At 44.4% G+C, this 26,395-nt stretch overlaps 1 protein-coding gene across 1 annotated transcript in view; it reads left to right on the forward strand.

Moving 5' to 3' along the window:
* unc80 (unc80, NALCN channel complex subunit) overlaps nucleotides 1-26,395 on the forward strand; it is a 156,761-nt gene that overhangs the window by 115,221 nt on the left and 15,145 nt on the right. The window contains exons 53-61 of the mRNA XM_084595224.1: nucleotides 77-247; nucleotides 2,046-2,169; nucleotides 2,846-3,049; nucleotides 9,072-9,167; nucleotides 9,916-10,004; nucleotides 11,165-11,333; nucleotides 12,708-12,893; nucleotides 16,968-17,189; nucleotides 25,507-25,716. Coding sequence (XP_084451350.1) covers nucleotides 77-247; nucleotides 2,046-2,169; nucleotides 2,846-3,049; nucleotides 9,072-9,167; nucleotides 9,916-10,004; nucleotides 11,165-11,333; nucleotides 12,708-12,893; nucleotides 16,968-17,189; nucleotides 25,507-25,716 — 1,471 coding nt within the window. The remainder of the gene's footprint in view (nucleotides 1-76; nucleotides 248-2,045; nucleotides 2,170-2,845; nucleotides 3,050-9,071; nucleotides 9,168-9,915; nucleotides 10,005-11,164; nucleotides 11,334-12,707; nucleotides 12,894-16,967; nucleotides 17,190-25,506; nucleotides 25,717-26,395) is intronic.

The raw sequence follows: 26,395 nt of genomic DNA on the forward strand, positions 1-26,395 counted from the left end.
TTGCACATGTGTTGATTTGTTGTTTAGCAGCAACCATTTAGCCCTCATCAAAAATGTTTGGTGCCTTTTGTTTCAGTCTCTAGTTGCCATCTGCCAGAGCATCATTGTTGGGGATCAGAATGCTTCCCTGGTGGCTGAGAGCAGTGGCAACGTCTCAGTTTCAGCTGCAGCATTGGCCCAGTCTCCACCGCCGGGATTCTGCTCTGTGGCCGTCCGACTCGTGACCATGCAGATGGTCGCACTTGGGGTACGTCCACTGAGATGCTTTTTGTATGCACTTCCTTGCAGTCATCTACACTTACCAAGAAATTTTCATCTGGCTTTGGTTTTATTAATGGAAATTTCCATCTGGTTTCCGACATGTGTTGGTAAATTTTGTACCGCATATATTTGTGTAAAGGATGCACCCCCAGTTTCGGGGCCTGTAATTCCAATAAACAATTGAAATGTCAGCCAAAAAGGCTGTTTTCTGCACGTAATTATTGTTGCAACCATGAACGTGTCATCTCGTGGTGTGCTGTGCTTGGCCTGGAATCTCAGGCACACATGCGAATATTGAAATTTTCGAATATGAATTGAATACAAATATGGGGAAAACAATTCCTTCTAACATTGAATATTTGATCACGACAAAAAGAAAAAAAAAGAGAAAATTAAGAAATAGCAACCACTCTTAGTCTTGTTTATTTCAGAATTCATATACAAATAAAAATAAATTAGAACTACTGTACAGTACCCTACTGAACAATCCGGCATAAATTTGACAGAGCATTCTGTACACCGTTTTTTTTTTAGTACAGGAAGGACCTGCATAAAAATAAATGGAGCTGTATCATTGCTGGTGTACAGCAAACTCTCGTTACTTCGGCCTTCAAGAGACTAGAAAAAATGTCTGAATTAACTGAAAGCTCAAAATATTGAAGGGCGTAAAAAACTGCCGAAAACCATCTGTATCACAGTAATTTTGTCTGAGGAACACCTTTATCATAGATGTCGGCATTTCAGATGAAGCCTAAGTAAAAGCGTGCGCACAGTCGGAAAGGCCCTGTGGTCCCTTTTCACACGTCTCCATTACGTTTTGAGGATGCTTCACTGCATCCTTAACTGCAATGGATGCTTCACTGCAATGCATTGAATTATTGCGGTGAAGCACGCAATGCAGGGAAGCTGCGGTGAATTAAAAAAATGTTTGGCGTATTCTGAAAATTTCGAATATTCAAAAATTCTGAATATCAGCCTTTTGAATTTGAAAGTAAATAAAATAACAAACATATTCAATTCATGTTCAAAATTTTCAATATATTCTCTCACCCCTTGGTACAAGCAATACCTTACGAACGAGTTAAAAGGTACAAGCAATAGTGGGACTCGAATTGCAGCCACATACATTCAGACGCAGAGTGCTAGCCAATTACACCATATAAGCAACAAAGTTTGGGTCTCTAATTGTGTTCTTACCTGTTCTTGCAAATATTTAACATTTCTCTAGGTAGTGCGGTAGACTTCCTGCTTTGTACCATTTACAGTTTGGAAATGCGCACCCGTCACGGGTAACCCCAACGTAGGTAACCCCATCACAGGTGACCCCCTCATAGGTAATCCCATCACTGGTAACTGCGTCACAGGTAACTACGTCACAGGCAACCCCATCACAGGTACAGATGCTGTCAAAGGTGGGATGGTGCTTCAGTGGCAGTGCCTTTGCTAGAAATGCTGCCCTGAAGAGTGCTCGACATTTAAATGGTGTCCTATACTTTGCTGTATTAAAACACATCTTTCTCTAAGGCCTTGTCCTTCAGTGGTTCGGGAGCCATATCGTGGGCCACTGTTAGTGCTTGGGAGTAGTAGTAGGGCTGGGGTTATTTGCCCTGATTTGTAGGTTTTGAAGTACTTCAGTTTGAATAGTCCAGCTTTTGTGATAGTTTTACATTGTAGTCTATGATATTGTTTGTGAACTATTTGAGAAACACTATACTGACACGTCAGTAGCCCCAGTCATCATTTGCTACGTAAAGCAAATCTTATATCTGCCTCTTTTCATGTAGGATTCACTTTCACTGGAAAGCATTTGCGGAGGCTCATCTGTCCTAACAAGCACTGACAAGACAGAGATATTCTTGATGAACTTCATCCTTCCCCTCTGCATCAGAGTCAGCAGCGGGGTAAAAGGCGAGTGGTTCATTCTTCTCCTTATCGTCCTCTTCCGCAATTAGCACCAAAGCAACATCGTGTTGTGTGAGCTGTCGATTCTTCAAGTTTTGTCTTTTTGCTTGTTGCTGTGTAAATTCTATGTTTTTACTTTCTTATGCGTGGTGATATAATAAACAGGTGGAGACTCCAAAAATGTCGTCATGTATTATTTGTGTGGGATGACGCTAATGGCATGAATAAATATCAATCACCATGTGGGCTTCTGACATGCCAGATAAATAATTAACAAACTGCGGTAAAGATAATAGGCTAAGGTTAATAATTAAGAATTTAATTTGTTCTTCGGCTTCGGCTTCAGTTTCAGCTGATGAACAGTGGCTGTTTTGTCACTAGTAGGTCTAAGGTCACGCGAGGCCCACAAAAATTGTGACATAATCACCATTTTGTTCCACGAGCCAGAGCAGCAGCAAGTGAATACAATTCAGTTTTGAAGTGTTTATCAAATGAAGGTGAATTTGAAGTTTGCTTGATGCCTTGCACATCATGAAAAAACAAGAAAGAATTGAGTGAAAAATTTGATGTTTATGCTTTTTCAGTGACGGTGAAATTCGTTATTTGCTTAGGTCCTTCATGTTGCTCAATCTATATTTGACGAGTTGTTAGTGTTAGTTTGTAAAACACCTGCTTGGTGCAGATGTGCCCAAGATGCGCCAAATGGACATCTCCTTTGCTCTGACGGTGGTGTTGAATGCTCTGTCCCCTCCTGGGGCCCACAAGCACCATCCTGCTTCCAGCACCGTTGGGAAACCGCCTTCAGAGAGTCAGCAGAACACCGCCTCAACCCGAGAAAAATCATCTACTGCCACCAGAAGTTCACTGTATCAGATTGGGTTCCTTGGTGAGCATGGCATGCTCACCGTTGAATCAGAGCACTTAGGCAGGGCTTTCCCTGCCTGCTTCCTCTTTTATGTACAGTCGGCACCAAATGTTCACAGGATATGGGCTTATGGAAAAAAATTGCTTTGGCGAAGTCATGCCGACCAAGCCCATTAAATATTAGCAGCTTTTAAAAGAATGGTGGGGAAGGCTTCAGCCAACCATTGTTCTCATTAAAGATTGGTTCTTCAGTTATTTCTAGGTGGGTTAATGTTTGTCCAGCAGCATGAGATGCAATTATGGTTGAGAAAATCGATTTTGAAACTTTGTCACCATTCTGACAGACTCGTGTAATTTTCACACAGAGTAAGACCGGTTGCACGAGTTTGAAGTGGGCGGTAGTTTAGCATAATCTCTGTGATCTGCATGAGAAATTTCTGTCAAAACATGCTGGCAGAAGTGGTTATCCTGCCACCATGACTGGTCAATTTCGCAAGTAAACTTGTAAAATTGGCAGGCCAGGATGTTAGCCATATTTTGTTTTTTATTCATTTTTAGTTCATAAAAGCTTTGTTTTTGAAGAGAGTGGGAGAGTGGTCTGTCTTTCATTAAGAATCCACAGTCTCCCAGTACAGGCTAGCTTCAGTTTGCCCTCAGTGTCTCTTTAACCCCTTGACATGTCATGTACATGAGTTTTTACGAAACAATCTCACAGCTTCTTCCTAGAGTGTGTTGCACCTTGCTGTGATTTCTTTGTTTCGGTTCGATTTTGCATCCTTCATATAGTTTTTTTTTGTGTCATAGAATGACCGTAGTAAATAATATTTTTTGGAACAGTGAACAAAGTGGTTGCAATTTCAAGCCTAATGTGCACTTTCAAAACAAATTATTTTCACATAGTAAGTGGCAGCATTTCCGTCAATTATGATATTTTGTACGAAATCTTCTATATTTCGGCAAAAAATGGTCCGTTCGTATTTTGAGCTGCAAAACTAAAGGCCGGTTCGTATGCAAGCAATTCAGCGAACTGAGCGGTGAGCGACAGCGACAGAGCGAAAAATTTAGAACGTGTCAGACCTGCGTCGTTTTCGCTGCTCTCGCTGCCGCAACAGCTGAAAATAGGTTTTTGCGTTGCCACGGCAAAAATCGCTAGCGTTTTCGCTTTCATGTGAAACAGGCTTAACTAGTTACCTTTCTTGCGCTATCAGCTGGAATAATACCAGGCGATGGGATCGTGAAAGCACTAGAATTAATTTCTTCCTAAGCAGCATCCCATAGATATTTGCTGCCAGCTACATATTCCATAATACTAGGGGTGTGCAAATATTGCAATTTGCGATTATGAATTGGATACGATTATGGAAGAAAAATGCCTTTAAATATTGAATCGAATATCTGATTCAATGAAAAAAAAAAAGAAAAACGGTAAATTAAAAAAAAAATTTCTGACGATTACATTACTTTTTGATGTGAAATCTGAGCGCAGCCCATCAGCTGTTTTAGGTTTTCAATAGATTGAGGCAAAGAATTTGAGCAGGACATGTATATGCAATCACAGACAACTTTTTATTTTTCACACATATTTCTTCTTCAAGAAACACTCCACTAACAGTTCTTAATCTAAACGCATATTTGGCCTGCGCTACGACAGGAAAGGCGGCGGTAGCACTAGGTGAAGCAACTGTGCACGCAGCGGCAAATGAAGGACTTCTACCGGCTGCCTCGCTCATGGCTCAGAATGAACTACTAGTAGGGAATAAACTATTTATTTAGCAGGCGGTTCGCTGTGACAAACGGCGACGGCTATGCGTTTCGGCCTGGGCGGTGTGGGCTACCGAGCATTGCATCGAACACAACCAGTATTCCGTTGAATGCATCAGAGTTCACTGATATTCTAGGCAGAATCCATTTTTATGTCGGGAGCATGCGATGCTGGCAGACGCCCTGCACACTGCAGAAATGCGAGAGCCTAAGCATTGCCGGTGCACACGGTGCATCATGTTAGCTCTCATTATCATAATCAACTAAATGCACCACTGTCATTATCATTGCTAATGTCATCATTGTCATTATCACTAATTGCAGGGTCACTGTCATCGCTACTATCATCCTCACGGTAGACGAGAATTATGATGTGCATTTAACGATCCCGGGCGTGGCGAAGTTGGTTAAAGTGCTCTTCTGGGGATCCAAGGGATGGAGATTCAATTCACAGTGGAGACAGGATGTATTTAGTTTATTTATTTATGGAGCTGGTTGGGACAACGGTGATGTCGCAGAACACAGGAACGGGCACCAAAGAGCTGCGCTCGAAAATGGCAAGCATTGTTCATCTTGTTTACTTCAGAATTCACACTGCACTATTTGCAAATTAAATCAAACTAGAATTGCTCAGAAGTGTACATCCTAATGAAAAATGCAGAGTAAATTTTATACAGATTTTTTTGTACAGGAAGGACCTTATGAAACTCAGTAGAGCTGTCATATCGCTGCTGAATATAGTAAACTCTCATTAATTTGGCTTTCAAGGGACCGGAGAAAAGATGCCGAATTAACTGAAAGTTTGACTAATCAATAGTGCCTGAAAAATTTGCTGAAAACTGTTTGCATCATACCAATTTCATTTGATGAACACCTGCATGATTGTTATATGTATTTGAGATGAAAGCAAGAAAAAGAATGTTTTTTCCCGGTTTTGTCAAGCATTTTGCTTTACGCACACTGTCGGGAAGACCCTCTTATTAGAAGTGAAGACCCCTCTTCACACGAAGGCCCAATCGCATTTTGAGGATGCTTGGCTGCACAGTACACGCAGCCAAGCATTGTGGTGAAACTGTGATAAATTTGAAATTTTCGATGTATTTGATAATTTTCGAATATTTGAAAAATTATGAATATCAGTTTTCATGAATATAAATCAAATAACAAAGATATTTGATTCATATTCAAAATTTGGAACAGTATTCACTTTCCCCTACGTAATGCACACGGCTACACTGACTGGCAACTTTTTCGGCAGTTAAGAGAATTAATGATACATAAGCAGTGTATCTGTAACTATGTCATTTTTCTAATTGTTTGACAGCAGGGTGATAGATGGCATGTTGCTTACTGTATAGTTGTGTTCTTAGTGTCGTCAGTGGGTACTACTTGTAACTGGACCGGTCTAAACATTCTATTGCAATCAAAAAACAATTTTGGCCATGGCTCTTTAATACTGAAAGTGTGTAATTATGCTATATTCTGCCATATAGTACTATTCGGAGTATTACTGATGTATGGTACATTAAAAGAAAAACAACAATATTAAATGCAGCCTGGGACTATTTCACTGCATAGCAAGAAAGGCATTTTACAGCTGTAGCTTTGGCTGCATTGTCAAGAAAAGTTGTTGCAGAGTATAGTATATCTTTGTACGCTGCTTCTTTACGTAGTCCTTTGCAGCTGCAAGTTTAACCAAAGGTTATGCATGCACTTGTTATGCCTGAGCTTTTTTCCTTCTTTTGTCCATTTGAGAACAGATTTATTGAGAGTTAAATGTACACAGAGAACAAATTGAAGTCAATGTGTATTGATAAGGTACCACAGTCTAATCACAAAGAGACTGCTCTCACCAAAAACAAAGCTTCCATAAGCTAAAAAGGGACAAGAAAAGAAGTACAGGTGTCGCTACCATGAGCCTCATTTGATATTTTCCCGGTTCATACGATTTCTCGTTTCATACGCTCAAAATCGCAGGCAGTAAAACATCTAGCAGAGAGTTACACTATTTTTATCCCTGTTAATACATTCCCAGAAAACACGATATCCCAGTTACTATGTTCGAAATTTTGACAAAATGTGGTCGTATAATATGTTTTGCGATCAACCGGACATCACCTAACGAGCGCCCGCGACATGAAAAACTGATCAGCGGCGCTCTGCCACAGTTGCTTTCTTGCAGTGCATAGGTGCAGCGGGGCGAAGCTTTAAAGAAAGCCAACGAACCAAAATACAAGGCGCTCGTTCCCGCGGAAACACCTCATGAGAAGAAATGCGATGGCTCCTTTTGCTATGCTTTAGGGGCATAGGGATAAATCATTTGATAGCTAAAACTACAGTCAAAACTCGTTAATTTGAACATAGATAATTTGAACTACACTACTTGGTCTGGTCAAGCTCCATAAAGGTCTGTGTATAAAAAGACCTTTAATTCGAAAATGAGTCAGTTCCGCTACGAATAATTCGAACTACGCGCTGCCTTGTCTGGGCGGTCTGGTGCCCTGCACATGGCCAAATAAAGGCCTCCGTGATAGAGAGGCATAGTTAGAGGCTGCACACATCCAAACTGGGGACAGAAGATGAAACCAGGTAAAACCATGGAAGAGAGGATAAAGCCGAAATGGTGCCATTACCAGCACGGCGGCCGGCGGCACCGTAGGGTAGGGGTTGGCGGCGGCGGCTGCCTGCTCTCCTCTTCTGCGCAACCTCCGAAACTTGCAACTAAATACTCGCTAAATCGACTACCGTTAATTCGGAAGTACCGATAAGTATTTCTGTCAGCGCGGTCCCAGCCAACGCCTATGAAAGACATGACGTCGAACGGGCGCTACGCGTTTCCAAATTTTTTTTGCGACAGTCATTCATTCTTCCACCCATGGGTCACCAACGAAAGCACGCGGCCAGTCGCGGTCAGCTCACCGTTTGTTTCAAAAGGCGTTTACACTATCACGTGATTGTGTAGCATTGGATGACACCCGCCCCAAACGCGACATGATAAAGTGAAAACGAGGCTTGCACAACTGGACGAGCGCTGGCACTCTGCCAAGTTGCCCCCCCCTCCGCTTCCCCCCCCCCCCCGACAGCTAACATGAAAAGGTACACACACTGTGATGTTATCGCTGCGCAGCATCTTGGTGCACTGCCAGGAATTGCACCGTGAATGTTACGGTGATGGGACAAACTCTTCTTCTTTTCCCTTTTTTTTTCCAAGTTCTCACGGCAAAAGTGTGGCGAGTGGGGAGGGGGGGTTATTATGCTAAGGGCATGAGCAAAAGCGCGGCGACTGTGAGCCATCCTGATATCTTCTCCACGTGTCACTGGTGTGAGGGGGCGAAGCATCCGGAAACTACTAAGGAAGTGATCTCGGCTGGTCATATCCTCCTACGAATCAAATCTGTTGCTAACTCTTCGGTTTGGTTTGGTTTGTGGGGTTTAAAGTCCCAAAGCAACTCAGGCTATGAGAGACGCCGTAGTGGAGGACTCCGGAAATTTCGACCACCTGGGGTTCTTTAACGTGCACTGACATCGCACAGCACACGGGCGCCTTGCTTTTCGCCTCCATCGAAAGGCGGCCGCCGAGGCCGGGATTCGATCCCGCGTCCTTGGGAACAGTAGTCGAGCGCCGTAACCACTGCGCCACCCCGGCGGGGGCTAACTCTCTTCCGTGCTTAGGGCAACACTAATATGAACTGAATTCTGCGAGAGCTAAAAAAACGAGCTGTACACGCTTTATGCCTGTAAGTGCTAATCTACACTTTTATGCAGTAAAAGTCTCAATTCTAAATGCCTTTATACGCATTCAGCAGTTAATTTCTTTTTAATATTAGACGGTTCGGATCATACGTTTTCCCGGATAATACGTTTCCCCGGGATTAAAAAAAACTAAACAAAAATGCATCAATGAGGTCTTACCACGCATCGACAGTGATTTTCTGGCACAGATCTATGGAAGGCACTTCACCACCATTCACTTGCAGCTCGTCCTTTTTGGAAAGAATGTTACAAGCTCTTATCGACTGATGGGAAGATTTTTTAAATTCAATTTGCAAATTGATAGCGCACATTTTGCTGCTTGACAATTGTCAACGTAGCCAAAGTAAAAAAACAACAACAAAAAAATCATGGTACCTATTTTAAATGGTACCTGTAATGTAAACTTTGTCAGAGCAGTGCATGCCTTTCTTTTTTCAGCAGAATGTGTGGCATATCCGTTTTCAGTACTCTTTTTCCACTTCTGTTTCTTTCTGTTTAATGTGTGTGTTTTTTTTCTATCGAAATTTCAGGTCTAAAAATTTTGATCGTGTGCTATGAGAAGCAGCTTGTCAGTGACTGGCACCGCATTGCACGATGCATTCGTGAGCTAGGCAACAGACTGCAAGGTGAGTTGTCTAACGCTGCACTGACACCTTAAAGAAGGAGGTGGTCCTGATGCATCCTTCTCATTTTCTTCTCTAGTAAAAGCGCTATTTTTCTTTATGCCATGCTTTCTTACGTATAAATCACTTTTTTTTCTTAACTTTTCACTGGTGCAGTCTGCAAGGCAATATGACTTATATATGGTGCGGTCAATTTGTATAAAACATATCCCACTGCATGCAATCCTTTGCCATTCTCATTTGCTCATTTTGCAAACGATAATTAGCAGCTGTTTTACTTGTCTCAGCTTACTGCCTTAACAACACTGCAACAGTTTTGGCTTTGAAAGAAATGTTTTTGAGATGAAAATATTTGGCTGAGCTCAGCAGTTCCAAGCTGTTTATGGCTAAATTTCCAGTTGCTTGGAAGTGCGAAAGTGTGAAATTTTTCCCGAAGTGATTTCAACTAGCCAACAGCATTTTTACCGGTGTATATTCCTCACAAAAGGTTTTAAAAATTGTACTGCTTCAAAAGATCAGCTCTTGCTTCTGTAATGCAGTCTGTAATTGTGTCACGAAGCTGAAACTAAGTGAGCTCTGAAAAACTCACTGGTCGCACGTAAATTTGTGCTGTGCTGAAAAAAAGAACGAGAAGTGATTTATGGCTTTTGAATTGCATGAATACATAACAGTCCTTGTGATGCCCTGCTTGTAACTGTGGTTTTGTTTGTCACCCTTTGCGCCATATTCATCTATCACTGTTCCATTCTAGGTGGTCTTGCTCTTTGGAGTTTTCTCGACTTTGTGGTTACTCACCGCACCCCTCTATATGTGCTGCTGTTCCCACTGATTAAATACAAGGCAAGTATTGTTGTATATGCTCACGGATAGATTATCACAAGAGCTGAGTTATTCAGCAGCAAGGCTTGCCAAAGTATTTGTGAGGAGTTTTATTGGTGCCTATGTTCGACATACCATATATCAACTAAATATCTGTGAATATACTAGAGTAATCAGATATGAAGTAAACAGCAAGTTCTTGAATTATTCTAGTCGTGATTTGAATGCCTAGTATCTGGATGATCGAATTACATAGTATGTATTTTGTGACTGACTTGATGCCGGTGAAGACCTGATAAGAAACCTGCCGATTCTCCCTCTTCTGTCATTGTTTTAGGGCAGTGTTGGTTTATTGATGAGGTGAAGCAGTTTTAGTGTGAAAGCAATTGTAGGAATTTCGTCTGAGTGTTGCTATGGCAACAACTGTGCTTATCTTTGCTACACATAGTTATACTATGACTAGCTATGAGTGACCATGACTGCCGCGAGGACCATGATCAAGGTCAAAGCTAATTAGGCCAAATTAACGCTAATTAAAAATGTGAAGCACAAGCTAGGAAAATAAATCTGAACGTGTCTGAATGTACATTCGCATATTACCTTCCTAAGCATAGGCTTAGTTAAGCATAAAGGTTTGTAAGGTTACATTATGGTAGTACACTGTTGTCTGAATGCATATTAGCTGCAATTACTTATTCCTAAGCCTAACTAAGCTTATTAAGCGCAAAAGAACTTCTATCCTTCACATGTAAAACTTGCACTTAGCCTTTGCTCTGTCATTATTAGCGTACAGCCACCGCACAGCTGAAAATATATTCTCAGTTTCAGAGTTTTGATAGAACTGTCGTGCGCAGTTGTATCATGAATCAGCCAAAAGATCTGATACATAACACAGCTGGAGCTGTGCAGCACAGGTCATGAAGGAAAGAAACTATGGAAACACTGCACAAAGGGAACCAAAGCAAGCCACAGCTGGGAAACCATAGTGAATTAAACAAAGAAAAGACTACTGTAAAATTCCGACAAGTGTCCCCTCTATGTAGGTTTATAACAAGTAGGTTTAACTGTATTATCACTACAAAGTACTTGCACTACAGTCTAGCAAGTATAGCAGTGTGTGCACTTACTGGCTACATCAGCCTGCATTGTACAAATGTGCTGCATTTTGTTTTTGTTCGCAGATCTTGCAGACCATTTGCGACAATGAGCAGGAATATTACTACCAGCAGCTTATCAGGGACAAGATTAAAGGAGTGAACCTGCCGACACCGAAAAGCTTTGGTTGTATGTTTGTTGACCTCGTGAATGAACTAAAGACGCTGAAGGAGGACCTTGTTGCCTGGAAACTCGGTAACTACTGGGTCTTTCATCAGAATATTTCTATAGATGTTCAGTTTGTTGTGCGCAATCTCTCAAACACAATTGTGACTGTGTTGAGCCCAGTGGGACATTGTGTTGGCAGTACTATGTTAACAGCTAAACTTGGATTTTAGTCGGCATTTGAACAACCGTTTGATACTCTTTGCGTGGTTCGATTGTTATGCCTTTGCTTGGACTAATACTCTGCATCTCCTGGAGTGACCCTGGAATGCTGCATTTTTTAAATACAATACAGGAAAGAAATAACTATGCATGTAGTGCAATTTTGGAGGGATTTGACTACGAAACAGCTGCACCAATCATCTGGCTCGTGTTCACAGAACAGCAGCTTCAAAACGTGCACGACGTGGCCGCCTCAAAATAGTGTTGCACTTAAAAGTAGGGTTGTGTGAATATTCGAAATGTCAAATGCGAATTGAATGTGTTTGTTACTTGATTTGTATTGGAAAGGCTGATGTTTAGAATTTTTGGAATATTGGAAAATTGCAAAATACACCAAACATTTTCAAATTCACCACAGCTTCACTGCACTGCGCGCTTCATAGCAATGCTCGACTGCGTTGACTATGTAGTGAAGCATCCTCAAAACGCGAAGGGGCTGTTTTGCGCAAAGGGACCTTTCCATTTATGAAGGCCTTCCCGAGAGTGTACGCAAAGCGAAACGCTTGAAGAAACTGGGAAAAGAAGTCGTTCTCGCTTCGCTTTCATCTAAATGGTGGACAATCATTGTGCATGTGTTCGTCAGATAAAATTACTGTGGTGCGAACAGTTTTCGGCATTTTTCTCTGGCTCATTCGATAATTCGAGCTTTCGGTTGATGTGGACATTTTCTCTGATCCTTTGAAGGCCGAGTTAACTAGAATTCACTGTATTCAGCAGCAATATGACAGCTCCACCCGGTTTCATGTAGGTCCTTTCTGTACAAAAAAAACTGGTATACGGAACCCTGCATAAAATTTATATACTGGATTTTTTGCTGGGGTATACACTTCCATGCAAGTCTAATTTAATTTTGTTTGCAAATACCACGTGAATTCCGACATGAACAGCATGAACAATGTTTGTATTGAATCTTAAATTTTTTTGTATTAATTCTTTAATTTTTCACTTTTCTTTGATCAGGTTTGATATATAAGGGCATTTTTTTCTCATATTCATATTCGAAACTTCCGATATCTGCATACCGCTACTTAAATGTATGCAAAATGTTTTACCTTGTGTTTATATCATGCTTGGTGGCTGTGGTAGTTGCAGTTAGCACTAGTCTTAGGATAACAGTGCTGCTTGCCTCTGCTGGGAAATTGTTAGTGGTCGATGACACACGTCTTTGTTTCTGGTTACCAGGAGGAGAACTGGAGCGAGGCAAGCCATCTGGCGAGGGCCATGGGGGCGAGTTGTCTCAGTCGGTGAGCTTCACGCGTGCCATGGCCCCCGGTGGTGCTCACCGTCCCAGCTTCACCGAGCTCACACCTGACCACCAGAGCATTACCCGGCTTGGCAGGCCACCAGGCATGGGCTCAGTAGAGTCAGGTGAGCAGAGCTCATTGAATTTCAGCAAACTATACATTTGTGTCTATGTTTATGGTGGTCAGCCAAGGTACTCCAGGATGGTGGCACGTGATTGCAATGGCTTCTGTCTGGATAGCTAGGGCAGAAATTGAGAATAGACTGAATACTTTCGAATTACTACAGGAGATTTTTCAAGACAGAACTTGAAGGGACCAGAAAGTTTGTTCATCTTATCGTAAGTTTATCTTAACAGAAGTTCCCCTAAAAAAGATAAGTGAGCATGCTTGATGTGCTCAGATATGATTTTCACATGATAGCAATCAATAAAATAGTTTTTCAGAGAGGGTATAATTACAGATAGAACATTTATTGTATAATTCATGAAATGAACTGAATCCATGAAACCAGCTTACATTATTCTACTTGATTAAGTTAAGTTAAACTGATCAAGTTTTCTTTCTTTCCCCACTGAGTCATCTTTCTCGCTGTATCCCACAACAGCTGCTAATTTTGTCTTTTTTTTTTCTTCTTCTGGTCTTTGCTTTCAATCCTGCTCTGGGCACTTTGAAGGTAGCCAGCACTCTACGAGCAGGCCTATCACACGCCTATCTGTATGTCGCAAGCATTGCACGTAACACCAATATCTGGCTGTCTAGGCATCGTGATAATGCCCGTTGTGGCATCACGCTAGTTGTTAATGTGGCCCCGGAGTTCTTAAACCTCAAGTCAATGAGTAGGCGCACCTCTGGCATACTATAGGAGGCAGTGCGCTGCTTGTAATGCACACGTGATGCCAAGGTTTAGCTATGTTAGATGGCCAGCGCAGGCACGTTGGTGCCCTGTCTTTTCCACACTGGCAAGAAAGCTTTCCCCCAAGAAAGTGTGCTCCTACGATACAGCTTCCTCACACTTTTACGTGAAGGTGCAAAGCCATCTTGCAGGGGTGTGTTTTCTTACAGAGAAGCATGTTACATATTTTTAAGCTTTTTAGCTACCATTTGTAGTCACCTACGGTACATTGAAATAAAACCAGGAGCCAACATCTGGGCACCAAATCTCTTTCATCTGGGCACCAATACGTGAACATCTGGCTACCAAACAAGATTTCACAAGTTGAGTTTGCTCTCTCGAGCTTCTGCACCCTCCCCAAGGATGGTGCCATTGTGCCACACACTCACGGATAGAACACCGCCTGATGCCAGCGGTCGAGACGGCAGCAGCTCAAAGAGCGTTCAGGCATTTGGGATCAGGTCTGTCACTGTGTTGTATCAGCTCATGACATTCATGGCTTTTGCAGACGGTTGTATAGACGCTCAGGGAGCACTCAAACACACTGTGTCTCCTACATTTTTGTCAGGCTAGCATCTCTTCTAGGCCGCATACACCTGTGCATTGTTCTGAAATTAACTGCCGGCATTGTAAGAGCTGCTTAAGCTGAACAGTGAAGCCTGATGAAAGGAAAAGTAGGAAGGGTCTTAAGAAAGCTTTTTATACACCATGGCAGAAGACAGCACGCCCTTGCCGACAATATCCTGATTATGCAGCCACTCACGAAGTTGACAAGGCTGCCATGGACAGCAACTGCCTACCTAAGGCCCCACAGTTGCATGCGATTGCTTTGACGTGCCAAGGAAAGGCCGCGAAAGTGCCTGAGCACGCTGTCATTGGGAGAAGAAAAGCTCGTGGTGGGGTGTGCTGTGCAGTAGACCCATTTCAAGATTGTGGCTAGTACCATCTGCGTGCTATGAACATGATCATTTCATGCTTATGTCTACTCTCAATTACAGGAGAGGCAGCAATTTGTTTTTCCTTGACAGTGCCATGCAGACATTGCGCATGTGGTCGCCATGGTTCGTAGTACAGTCGAACCCGGTTATATCGAACCCGGATATATCGAATTTTGGTTATATCGAACTCACGGAATATCCCCTTGAAAATCCCATGTAAAGGTATAGGAAAGCCGCGTCATATATCGAACTTAATTTCACGGGTCGTTCGATATATCGAACTCCGCACCACGCACTGGAAAGTGTGCCTTCCCCAAAGACGATCGCATCACTCTTGGCCGTTTGCCGCGTGACGTTTTCAAGCCATGCGCGGAAGGAATGAGAAGGAACAGTTCGGCGACGGCTGGTCTGGGCAGCGCCGCGCCCATTCCCCAAAGGCGCGCGCATCTTCAATCTGCAGTTATCGTTTCCCGCGCGCCAACACATGACGTTTGCAAGCCATGTGCATGGGTGTGCCCATTCTTTTGCGGAGCTATCTCTCTCCTTCATCACGCGCTCAGACAGACGTTGGACGCTTTCTCCAGCGTGTGTTGCGAACCCTCTGCGGCGGCTGACGTGGCTATGGTGCCTGCGGACGTTAAGAAGCGGCAGTTCTCTGTTTTTTTTTTTTTTTTAATTTTATTTTTTTAGAGTCATCCTTTCTTATCATTGTGCTGTTCGCACGTTAAGCGGCGGCACTTTTTTTTTTTCTTTTTTTGCGGGAGTCGTTTATTCTGCATGTATGAATCAACGAAAGCACGCGGTCAGCTGCTGCGATCATGACGCCCGCCCCAAGCGCGGCGCGGCTTGTGCAATCAAGCCATCACGGGCACTCTGCCAATTTCGCTCCCCGCCACCACAGGAGCTATCAAAAGATAAACGCGGCGCTGTGACGTTATCGCTGCCCAGCATCTTGGCACGCTGCCAAGAAATGAGCTGTGGATGAGACCACCGAAACAGAGTGACGCGCGCCATCCACATGCAAGCGAAAACGCTCGCGATTATTTCTGATTTCTGCTGCGGCAACACAGAAACTTTGTTTTGAGCTGCTGCGGTGGCTCGAGCGGCGAGAGGGACGCAGTTTCAACAAGTTTGAAATTTTTCACTCTGTCGCTGCCGCTCGTCGCTGAGATCGCTCAATCGCTTGCATGTGAGCGAGCTGGCCTTTACGCATTTTCTTTTTTTTTTTTTTCAAATTCTCGGGTGCAAAAGTGGAGGGTGGGTTCATTATGCGAGTGGGTTGATTACGCGACAAATACGGTATCGTATTTTCGCATCGTAAGTGCCGTCACAAGTCGATTTCTGTATATCGAACTATTTCGCGATCCTCTTCGAGTTCGATATACCCGGGTTCGACTGTAGTTGCAAAATTTCATCTTCACCAAAGGACATGTGAGACCCTTCTTTTTTTTTTTTTTTTTTTTTTACCTTTAGTCCTCTAAGAAGCCAATCTGCTGACATTGTTCATCTTATTCAAGGATTAAACTTAGTGCTAACTGAACTTGTCTTGAGGAAGTTGACAAGACATAACGCACGAGCACAGTTGCAGTGGTGGCTACAGCACATGCAAGAAAGTTTGCAGTGGCCAGCTGAGAGTGTTCGACTATTCCACTCTGCTGCGAAGAAGCGGAGTCATGTGACAGTGATAAGTGGTAGCTTCGCAAACCTCGAACTCTGACGAGCTGTGACCACTGAGACAGTGGTGCTTGCAAACAGTGATGCTTTACAAGGGAGGCCTTCAGAGGCGTGATGAGAATGACATGCTAACCGAGACATTTGTGATAAAGCCACTACTTTGTTATTTAGTTGAGGATTTCATTTGAACTGCTTTAAATTGATTGCTCCTTAGCGAGGCTTCACTCTATACTGATTTAGGCCTGGCATGACCAAAGTGTGCGGTGGACTTGGATTCATTTCGTAGAAAAGCCAAGCAAGCGCCGAATGCAAATGTTTTGTTAAGCCTATTGTCAACTGTTTGAAATTTGAGCATGCGCAGGCCAGCACTTTGAAAAGAGTAGCATTTACTTGTGCTTTTTTTTTTTAGCAATGCACCAGCATTCGGTTGGTGCATTATTCAGTGGTGTTTACAGCACTTCTGTGCACGAATAGCCCTTAAACCCTGGTGAACACTTCACAGTATATTTGCTGGCACTACCTTTATGCCTATTGTTTGTATTGCACGTTACTTATGTACGCATTTTAATTTTATTCCTTTTTTTTCTTGTCAGCATATTTAGCCCATTTTGTGACTGCTCAGGGACATTGCCTGTGATAAAGTGGATGTAGTATTCAAAAAGCTCTGCATGCCATTTATGTGACATAAATGCAGCAGAAGGTGCTGTCGGGGCAGTTCCGGCGGGAGGCCCTGCTCCGAGGCCACTGCCTATGCGATCTGAGTCGCAGCGAGAGCCCCACCGGGAAAGCCAGCAGCAACGCGACGCACACCGGGGTCTCAGCATACGACTTCACTCGCGCGAGGGCAGCAGCCGCCGGGTCATGCAGCGCTTCCTGAGGAGGACCAGCTACCCTGAGGAAGAGGGACCTGCCCAAGGTGAGCTCGCTTTCCCCCATGCCATGGCTTGGTTGTGGATGTCATTGTGGCGGGTCCGCAGCTCTAAGGCTGGAATGATTGTGCGGTTGCGTGATAACTCTTGACATATTTGGGTTAGATTGTAATGGGAAATGAAGCAGTGAATGTTGGATGCAAGGCATAACAGCGCTGTCACAACAGGAAGCAATTTTGTAGGGTTTTAGAAACCTTCATTTCTTTCATGCAGGAGTGTGAGTGGGGAAATGTGGGATTTCACGGCGTGAAGAATTTAGTTGGTACTACTCGTTACATGTGAGCAGCTCAGTTTCAGAAGTTCTTGAACCATTGTTCAAGAATTCCTCTGCTTTTTATTACGTAGGCTATACAAGAGATGAAAGTGTTTTTAGTTTTATTCCTGTGCTTGCACCAAAATAAGTGCCAGCACTGACAGAAATTTCTTCACAAATGGCACTGTTCTGCATTGCGCATCTCTTTTTTACACTGCTGAATTCATGGTTCAGTGCTCTTTTAGGAGATATAAAAGCACATTGTGTGAGCAGAGTCCTTTAATACTACTTTATGGTCGTGACTTCTCCGTCACTCTAAAGCAGAGCTTGATAAGCTGCCCAAATAATGCCGGCACTGGCATCAATAGAGGAGGGGGGCGGGAGGGGCATGTTTTGACAAGCAGCAGAACAAGCGGCGAAGTGGGCAGCCATCTAACTGCGTAGAAAGCGGTGTATTGCGGGGTGCAGTTGTGGAATTTTGTTTTTGCAGCGTTTTAACAGGTGCAGTGTTGAAATATACAAATGCGCATGTTTTCGTAAAGCCATTTTGTCCTACTACCGATGCGAGAGCAACGAAGAAAAGGTGTTGCTTCTTCGTTTCCCGTCTCGCACTGAATTACGGCAGAAATAAAGATGCGCTATATCCTAAAAAAAGAAAAAGCTGCTGGACTCTCATTTGCATCCCCAAACGAGTTCAATTCTCAGAAATATATTGGCACCATGGACACCATCCAGTGCGATGAGCTTGCAGTGAATGGGGAAGTTATACCTGTGCAGTGTGAGCTATCCGAGAATATAAAAGGGTTGCCACGCTATTTTACAAAGACCAAGCCAGTATCTCCAAAATGTCGCCATATGTCTTTCAAAGCATTGCATGGCTTGTTCACGCTCAGAATCGGCTGGAACGCAGCTTCATCACTTTGTGACGCGAGATGCGACCAGATTTTTCTAAAAAAATTGAAGCCTTCTTCACTGTTTCCACGTTGTTCTAGATTGTCATAGTTACTTTCGACGTGTTGTCCCAAAGGTGCCTTGCCAATTTTAAATTGGGCATGGCCTAGAGCGGGAGGCATTCTGTTCTTCGACGATCACCAAACACTTTGTTGTTACCGGCGCCGCCGTGTGTTTCTTTTCGGGCGCAGGTCAGCCTCGTAAAGACTATTTTTTTGGAGCCTTTCTCTGCTTTCCCCACTCCTTGACTGCCGTCCCCACAGTGTGACACTATGCGAATACATTTATCTTTATGTATAAGGTGCTCACATTTCTGTTTTGTGCATGTACACCATCGATGATGACACCGGCTAAACTGGAGAAAAATAATTCACATATGTTAAAGACTGCGGTACTGTACTGTAATGCATGCGTAAGCACGTTGAAATACAGAACTGTGTTATTCAATTAGGGTCCAGACGATTACCGGCATCACGTAGCATTTTTTCTTTACAGTGGAACCACGCTGGCAAAGTAGTAGAGTTATGTTCACCAAAATGCCAAGTAGTGACATCAAGATTATGGGGGACATTTAATCTCCAGCTTTAAGGGCATGGCGCGACAGCATTAATGACTCCTGTCTTCTGGCCCCCTTTGCGGTTCCTTGTTCATGTACAGTCGTGAGCAAAAGTGGAGAGACCATGCGCATGAGAAAACTACCTGCCAGCTTTTTCTGACAGTGAAACAGTTATTTCTGAGAAATGCATTAGGTACCATGCTTAATATACTTGCCTTTTTGCCCGAACAATTGCCCGAGCACATTTTTTTATACATAAAAAAGCATTCGTAGCAGTTAGCGTGGTCTCTTCACTTTTGCTCACGACTGTACATATAGATTCTGCTTGACTGATTACCAGTCCCTCAGTCTAATACAGTTGAATCCCGCCACAACGAATACCGCCACGACGAAATTTCCGCGACAACGAATAATTTTTTATTCCCCGCGAGTATCCTATAAGAATTAATGGCCTAAATTTCTCTGCACAACGAACCATTTTTGCAGAGCGTTTCCGCTTCAACGAAATTTTCGCGTTCAAAATCGAAACCGAAACTAGTTTTATTGGCGAGAAGTCCAAGTCAAATCCAAAGCCACATTAAGCATGAAATCACGTGATTGCAGTTCCGCCATTTTGGCTTTGTGTCGTGGTCGCGTTGTTCACTCGCTGCCTTTCTCTTCGACAACGACGAGTTTTCATCCGCAGGACACGATGGCAACGCAAGTGAAAAAACGCAAAACTCTTTCCCTTGAGCAAAAAGCTCAAATAATCGCCCAAGCAGAAAGCGGAAGGAAGAAAGCGGCAATTGCTGAAGACTTCGGAATTCCTGCAAGTTCGCTGTCAACGATTCTAGGCATTAAGGACAGCGTGAGAATGGCACTTGCTTCAGGCACATCCTCGAAGCACAAAAAGGTGACGCGGCCCCTCCATGAAGAGTTGGACAAAGCAGTGCATGCGTGGTTTGTGGAAGCACGAGCCAGCAACGTCCCCCTGTCCGGAAGCATCGTCCAGCAGAAAGCCTTGAACTATGCATGCCTACTTGGCATTGATTTTAAAGCCAGCATTGGCTGGCTAAACCGTTTCAAGGCCCGCCATAACATCGTTGGAAAAGTGTTGTGCGGCGAGTCAATGTCAGCAGACGTGGACGGAGCAGCTGCTTGGAAGGCGAGTAACATGGCCGGAATTTTAAGCAACTTCGCGCCTGCAGACATTTACAACACCGACGAGACCGGGCTATTCTACGAGATGTTGCCGGCTAGGACGCTCGACTTCAAGGGGCAGCGCTGTCACGGCGGCAAACACAGCAAAAAACGCATCACAGTGCTGCTTTGCACAAACATGGATGGCTCGGACAAGCGTCCGCCGTTAGTCATAGGCAAAAGTGCCAAGCCGCGCTGTTTTAAGGGAACTCGTAGCCTACCTGTGCAGTACAAGGCGAACAACAAGTCATGGATGACCCGCGCTATTTTCACCGAGTGGATGATGGCATTCGACCGCGACATGAAGCGGTAGGGCCGTAAAGTTTGCTTGCTTTTGGACAATTGTTCAGCGCATCACTCCGACGAAGTCAAGCTCACTAACACGGAGCTGAGGTTTTTCCCTCCCAATTGCACGTCTGTCTTACAGCCTCTCGATCAGGGCGTGATTCTTAGCCTGAAGCGCGCTTACCGCGGGAGGTTAATTCAGCGGCTGCTTTTTAACACTGAAACCGGCCGAGACACGAAGGTGGACTTGTACGTGGCACTGCAGATTATGTCTGCTGCCTGGAGCACACTGGGGCGCTCAGTAATTGTGAACTGTTTCAGGCACGCCGGATTTGCCGAAGGTCGACCCGTACACTCTGCTGGCCTAACACCAGGCGTTACAGACGACGACGAAGAGGCGTCACCGGCTCCGGGGATCGCGGCCGCCTGGAAAACGCTGGGAGAAATAGGAACCGTGCCGCCTAATCTCGAGCTCGACGAATACATCGGCGCTGACGCTTGTGTTGTTGTTCACGAAGATGTGAGTGATGAGCAGATCATAAAAGCTGCCCGGAATGATAAGGACTCTTCCGATGAAGAAGACGACGACGTACAGGAAGCGCCGGCTGCGGCAACCGCCGTACAGGTGATGGACGCTTTTGATGTCATCAGGAATTTCGTTGCTGTCCGAGACGACGATGTTGCAATGGGTTTGCTGACCGAGTGCGAAAATCGCGTGACGGCGTTGCTCGCCGTGAAGCGTAAGCAAACCAAGCTTACAGATTTTTGGCATTAAACGCCTTTGCTGCTGCTTGGGCAATTCTTTCTGCGTTTCACGTCAAATTTTTGCGATAACGAAGTTCCGCGAGAACGAATTTTTTTTCGTGCACCGTGAATTTCGTTATAGCGGGATTCAACTGTATACCTTATACAGTCGAACCCGGATATATCGAATTTTGGTTATATCGAACTCACGGAATATCCCCTTGAAAATCCCATGTAAAAGTATAGGAAAGCCGCGTCATATATCGAACTTAATTTCACCGGTCGTTCGATATATCTAGCTCCGCACCACGCACTGGAAAATGTGCCTTCCCCAAAGACGATCGCATCACCCTTGGCCGTTTGCCGCGTGACGTTTTCAAGCCACACGCGGAAGGAATGAGAGGGGACAGTTCGGTGAGGGCTGGTCTGGGCAGCGCCACGCCTATTCCCCAAAGGCACGCATCTGCAATTATCGTTTCCCGCGCGCCAACACATGACGTTTGCAAGCCATGAGCGTGGGTGTGCCCATCCTTTTGCCGAGCTATCTCTCTCCTTCAGCACGCGCTACGCATGCGCCAAGCCAGCTCAGCCCGTTTTCAGACAGGCGTCGGATGTTTTCTGCAGCGTTTGTTGCGAACCCTCTGCGCGCGGCGGCTGACGTGGCTATGGCGCCTGCGGACGTTAAAAAACGACTGCGCTCGCTGTTTTTTTTTTTTTTTTTTGCGAGTCATCCTTTCCTATCGTTGTGCTCTTCGGACGTTAAAAAGCGGCAGGTGTTTTTTTTTTTTTTCCTGGAGTCGTTTATCCTTGCATGTGTGAATCAACGAAAGCACGCGTCAGCTGCTGTGATCATGAGGCGTGATAAATCGAACCAGGCTTGTGCGATCAAGCCTTCACGGGCAGTCTGCCAAGTTCGCTCCCCGCCACCGCAGGAGCTATCAAAAGATAAACGCGCCCTGACGTTATCGCTGCGCAGCATCTTGGCAGGCTGCCAATGAGCTGTGGATGAGACGACCGAAACGGAGTGACGTGCGCCATCGACATGCAAGAGAAAACGCTCGCGATTTCTGCCGCCGCGGCGACACAGAAACCTTGTTTTGAGCTGCCGCGGTGGCTCGAGCGGCGAGAGGGACTCAGTTCCAACAAGTTTGAAATTTTTCGCTCTGTCGCTGCCGCTCGTCGCTGAGATTGCTCAATCGCTTGCATGTGAGCGAGCTGGCCTTAACGCTTTTTTTTTTTTTTCCAAATTCTCGGGTGCGAAAGTGGAGGGTGGGTTCATTATGCGAGTGGGTTGATTATGCGACAAATACGGTATCGTTTTTTCGCACCGTAAGGGTTGTCACAAGCCGATTTTTGTATATGGAATTATCGATATATCGAACTATTTCGCGATCCCCTTCGAGTTCGATATATCCGGGTTCGACTGTACATTATTCGCATACGGCCCTAAGCTACCACATTATCTGGCTACTGGCCGTAAATGACCCCCCCGACGTAAGTGTAAAACCCCGCTGTAGCATAGACGTGTACTAACGTGCCTACATGGCCCAGGATTAGCGTGCATGATTTGGCATTCAAGACACCTGCCCACCTCAAATAGGCAACTGGAGTTGGCACTGCTCGCAACTTTGCGATAGCAAGTGGTTTCGTTACGTCACACAATACACTCATGATTCAGTGCTCAGCTGTCACCTGACAGTTGCCAAATTATAACCTGCCAGAGCTATGCCTTTGATTTTTCGCTCACGGTGCTGATGGTGAGAACGCCAACGCTGAACTTTCTGGACAACGGGGCCTGTAATGCTATATGGTTAAACAATTACCGAGTGAAAATGCTCTCTGCTGTCCAAGCACTACTAGCGAAATTCGCTACAGCCTCAGGTGATCGACACTGCATTAGGCCATTCATTATGATCCCACACCGGCTAGAGCTTAGCATAGCACAGGATAACTGGAGGTACTGTTCTGTGGTCAGGTTGGGAGAGCACCCTGGTATAAGCCAGGTGAGTAACCCAAGCATATTTATAATACAAATACAGTGATTGCCGTCTGCTAACGCGGCCTTTGTTTTACCGCGCACTGCTTTGCGTTCACTTGTGTATTATATGTTAATGAGCTCGCCACTTTCTTCAGCAGTGTTTCAGTGTCCCAGTATAAGCACGAAGAATTTCCACGTAAGGAGCCAGCTGTGGCTCTACCGGCAGCGTCTTCTTCATATAAGCGCCAGTTCAGTTCAGTCGTGTCCGACTCTTCGTGACCCTATGGACCATGTCACGCCACGCTTTCCGGTCTCTCACTATCTTCCTAACAACGCATGACTTCATCTGCAGTGCCTCGAGGATGCCATCTAACCATCGCGTTCGCTGCCTACCCCTTCTCCGGCGACCCTCAACCTTTCCCAACATCAAATCTTTCTCCAGAGACTCCTCTCTTCTCATCAGATGACCAAAGTAGCTGAGCTTTAACTTTAGAATTTGACCCTCCAATGAGCAGTCAGGGTTTATGGTCGACAATATCGACTGATTTGACCTTCTGGCAGTCCAAGGAACTCTCAAGAGTCTTCGCCAGAACCACAATTCAAACGTGTCAATTCTTCGGCGGTCAGCCTTTTTCACAGTCCAACTCTCGCATCCATACATCACAACTGGAAAGACCATAGCACGAGTTATACGGATCTTGGTTGGCAGACTAATGTCTCTGCTCTTTACTAGGTGGTCAAGGCTAACCATTGCTCTCTTTCCCAGAAGCAGGCGTCTCCTAATTTCATGGCTGCAGTCTCCTTCCGAGGTAATCTTGGAGCCCAAGAACAGAAAATCTGTCACAGCTTCCACTTCTTGTCCATTGATGCTCCAGGACTTGATAGGGCAAGACGCCATGATCTTTGTCTTTTTAATGTTCAGTTTAAGCCCAAACTTCTCGCTCTCTTCTTGTACGCGCATCAGAAGTCTCTTGAGTTCCACTTCACTTTCTGCCATTAAGGTGGTATCATCCGCATATCTAAGGTTGTTGATAAGTTGTCCAGCAATCTTCACTCCAACTGAAGACTCGTCCAGACCGGCCTTCCTCATGATGCACTCTGCATATAGGTTAAATAGGCAGGGCGACAGTATGCAGTCCTGCCTCACTCCTTTCTCGATCGGAAACCAATCAAGGGGACTACAATTAAGTGATCTTCAGTGGATTTAGAACCTTGATTGCAATTGCGCGTAAAATAATTAAAACAGAAGGTAATAGCATGGGCATGAAACCAAGAATTTCGGCTGCAGTTGCACCATACGCTGCTGAGTGCCGCTTCCTGATCGGCGGTGGCATCACCTGCGGCCGCTATTGTCCGCAAATCAAACTTTGGAGAGAGTTTCATGACCATTAGGAGTATTGAAGGATTCTGTCTGGTGTGAGTGAATAGGACTGTAATAAAAACTGTGGAAAAGGCACAGCTGAAAAATTTTCTAGGACAATGGGAGCAAACAAACAGATAATTTGAGCCTGCAAAATATCAGTGTGCCTGATATAAGGGCAAGCCAACACAGCTTCTGTATATAATTAGCGCAATAGATAATGTATTAGTGTGCAGGAATTCCATGCGAATGAGGCATATCTTAGTGTGGCTTAGATCACTGTTTTGAATGCAAGCTCATGGATGGATGCGGGAGATTGACAGTTGTAGTCCCGCAGACAGGTCAAGTACTAGTTCGGAATTGTCAAGATCAACTGTTAGAATATGCAGAATGCATTTTAGTCAGTACAAAATATTATATGATTTCATTTGTTGCAAGGGTATGAAATTCAGGATGCTAATGGCAATGGAGGCAGCATAATTGGAGTACCGAGACGCAGTTAAGCTTTCTTGTGCTATCTAAGCATGAAGTGCTACTGCTGATGAAATTGCTGTGAAAGAAGTGATGCTTTTAGGCCTCTACAAGTGCTCTGAAAAACAGCTCATCCAGAGTGATGAATGAAATACGAAATAAGGCAGGATTGGTTGTTGATGTACTGCCTTATTTTCTGAAAAGGTTTAAATGCCTAAATGTTTATGTATAATTTTGCAGTGTCTCCGGTAATCACTTGGCCTATATTGATAAGAACTTGTGCTGTGCTTGATCTCCGTGATTGCCTTTGCGATGTCATCTTTACAACTGCTCTGTGCTGCTTCTCTGGAAAAAGAACAACTCGTACAGCAGTAGAATGTCCCTGCCTGAATTGGTGTCACTCACAAAGAATTTATAGCTTCATATGACGTCTTGTGCAGCCTAGATGAAATGAGCCCCACCTCATCAACTTTTTGGCTAGAAGCGAGGTCCACGCATTACAACGTGCGCTTTTTTTGCTGTCACAGTTTACCGACCGATGGAAGCTCTGGACATGGAGCACTCAGCCTCGTCTGAGCCCCGCCTGTTCAGAAAGTCCACGCTCCTCATCAAAAAGAAGGGAAGCAAGAAGAGCACTGGTAGCAGCAGCCTGACATCGGTCGGTGTCGCTGAGAGCGGGGCTGCTACTGATGAGGAGACCCTGCAGGACAGTCTTCCAGAGGGCGTGGATTCCACCGGTAGGGATGAGCACGTTTTGCAGTTTTCTCTCGCTATATCACCACAATGAACTGCTTGGATGTTGCTTATCTAATGCAAACTAAGTGTCTCGTTGCGGTAAAACTCTGCCGTTATCGTTGTGTCCAACCGACCACGCGACCAAATCTCTGCAAAATATCAGTGATTTGATTAAGTAATATAGTATCAATTTTTATTTCAGGAGTGCTCATCATGTCTTATTATATTTTGCGCTCCCTTCTGTGCGTCTTTTAGTAGGATGCAATGCTCCGTTTACATTGCCAATCTTGTTCTTTTAGGTTTCATCACTAGATGATGCGAAAGTGTTCAGAATTTCTTGGATGAAGTGGTAAATAGAGTCCACTAAAACTTTTATTAAAGAGACATTCCTGCGCCATGTCGAAACTGCAATAGATGCTACTCTGTGCTAAGAACATCTAATTATGCTCACTTGTTATGGCTTCCGGCATTGGCCTACATAAAAACAGCCGCATGTACTGACCAGAAAACTTTTTCTTAAAAATTTTCTACGTTTCTAACAAAACTGTTTCGGAATCAATCTTCATCATTGCTGACTCTTCATACTCACATTGTCACTTATACCAGTTTCGTCGTCCAAATTACATTGTTTACACATCTGAAATATTCACTGTCACTTGACAGGAAACTTGTCCCTACAGC

The sequence above is a fragment of the Amblyomma maculatum genome, chromosome 2 (assembly GCF_055883805.1).
Source record: "Amblyomma maculatum isolate TAMU_Amacu chromosome 2, ASM5588380v1, whole genome shotgun sequence".
NCBI lineage: Eukaryota > Metazoa > Arthropoda > Arachnida > Ixodida > Ixodidae > Amblyomma > Amblyomma maculatum.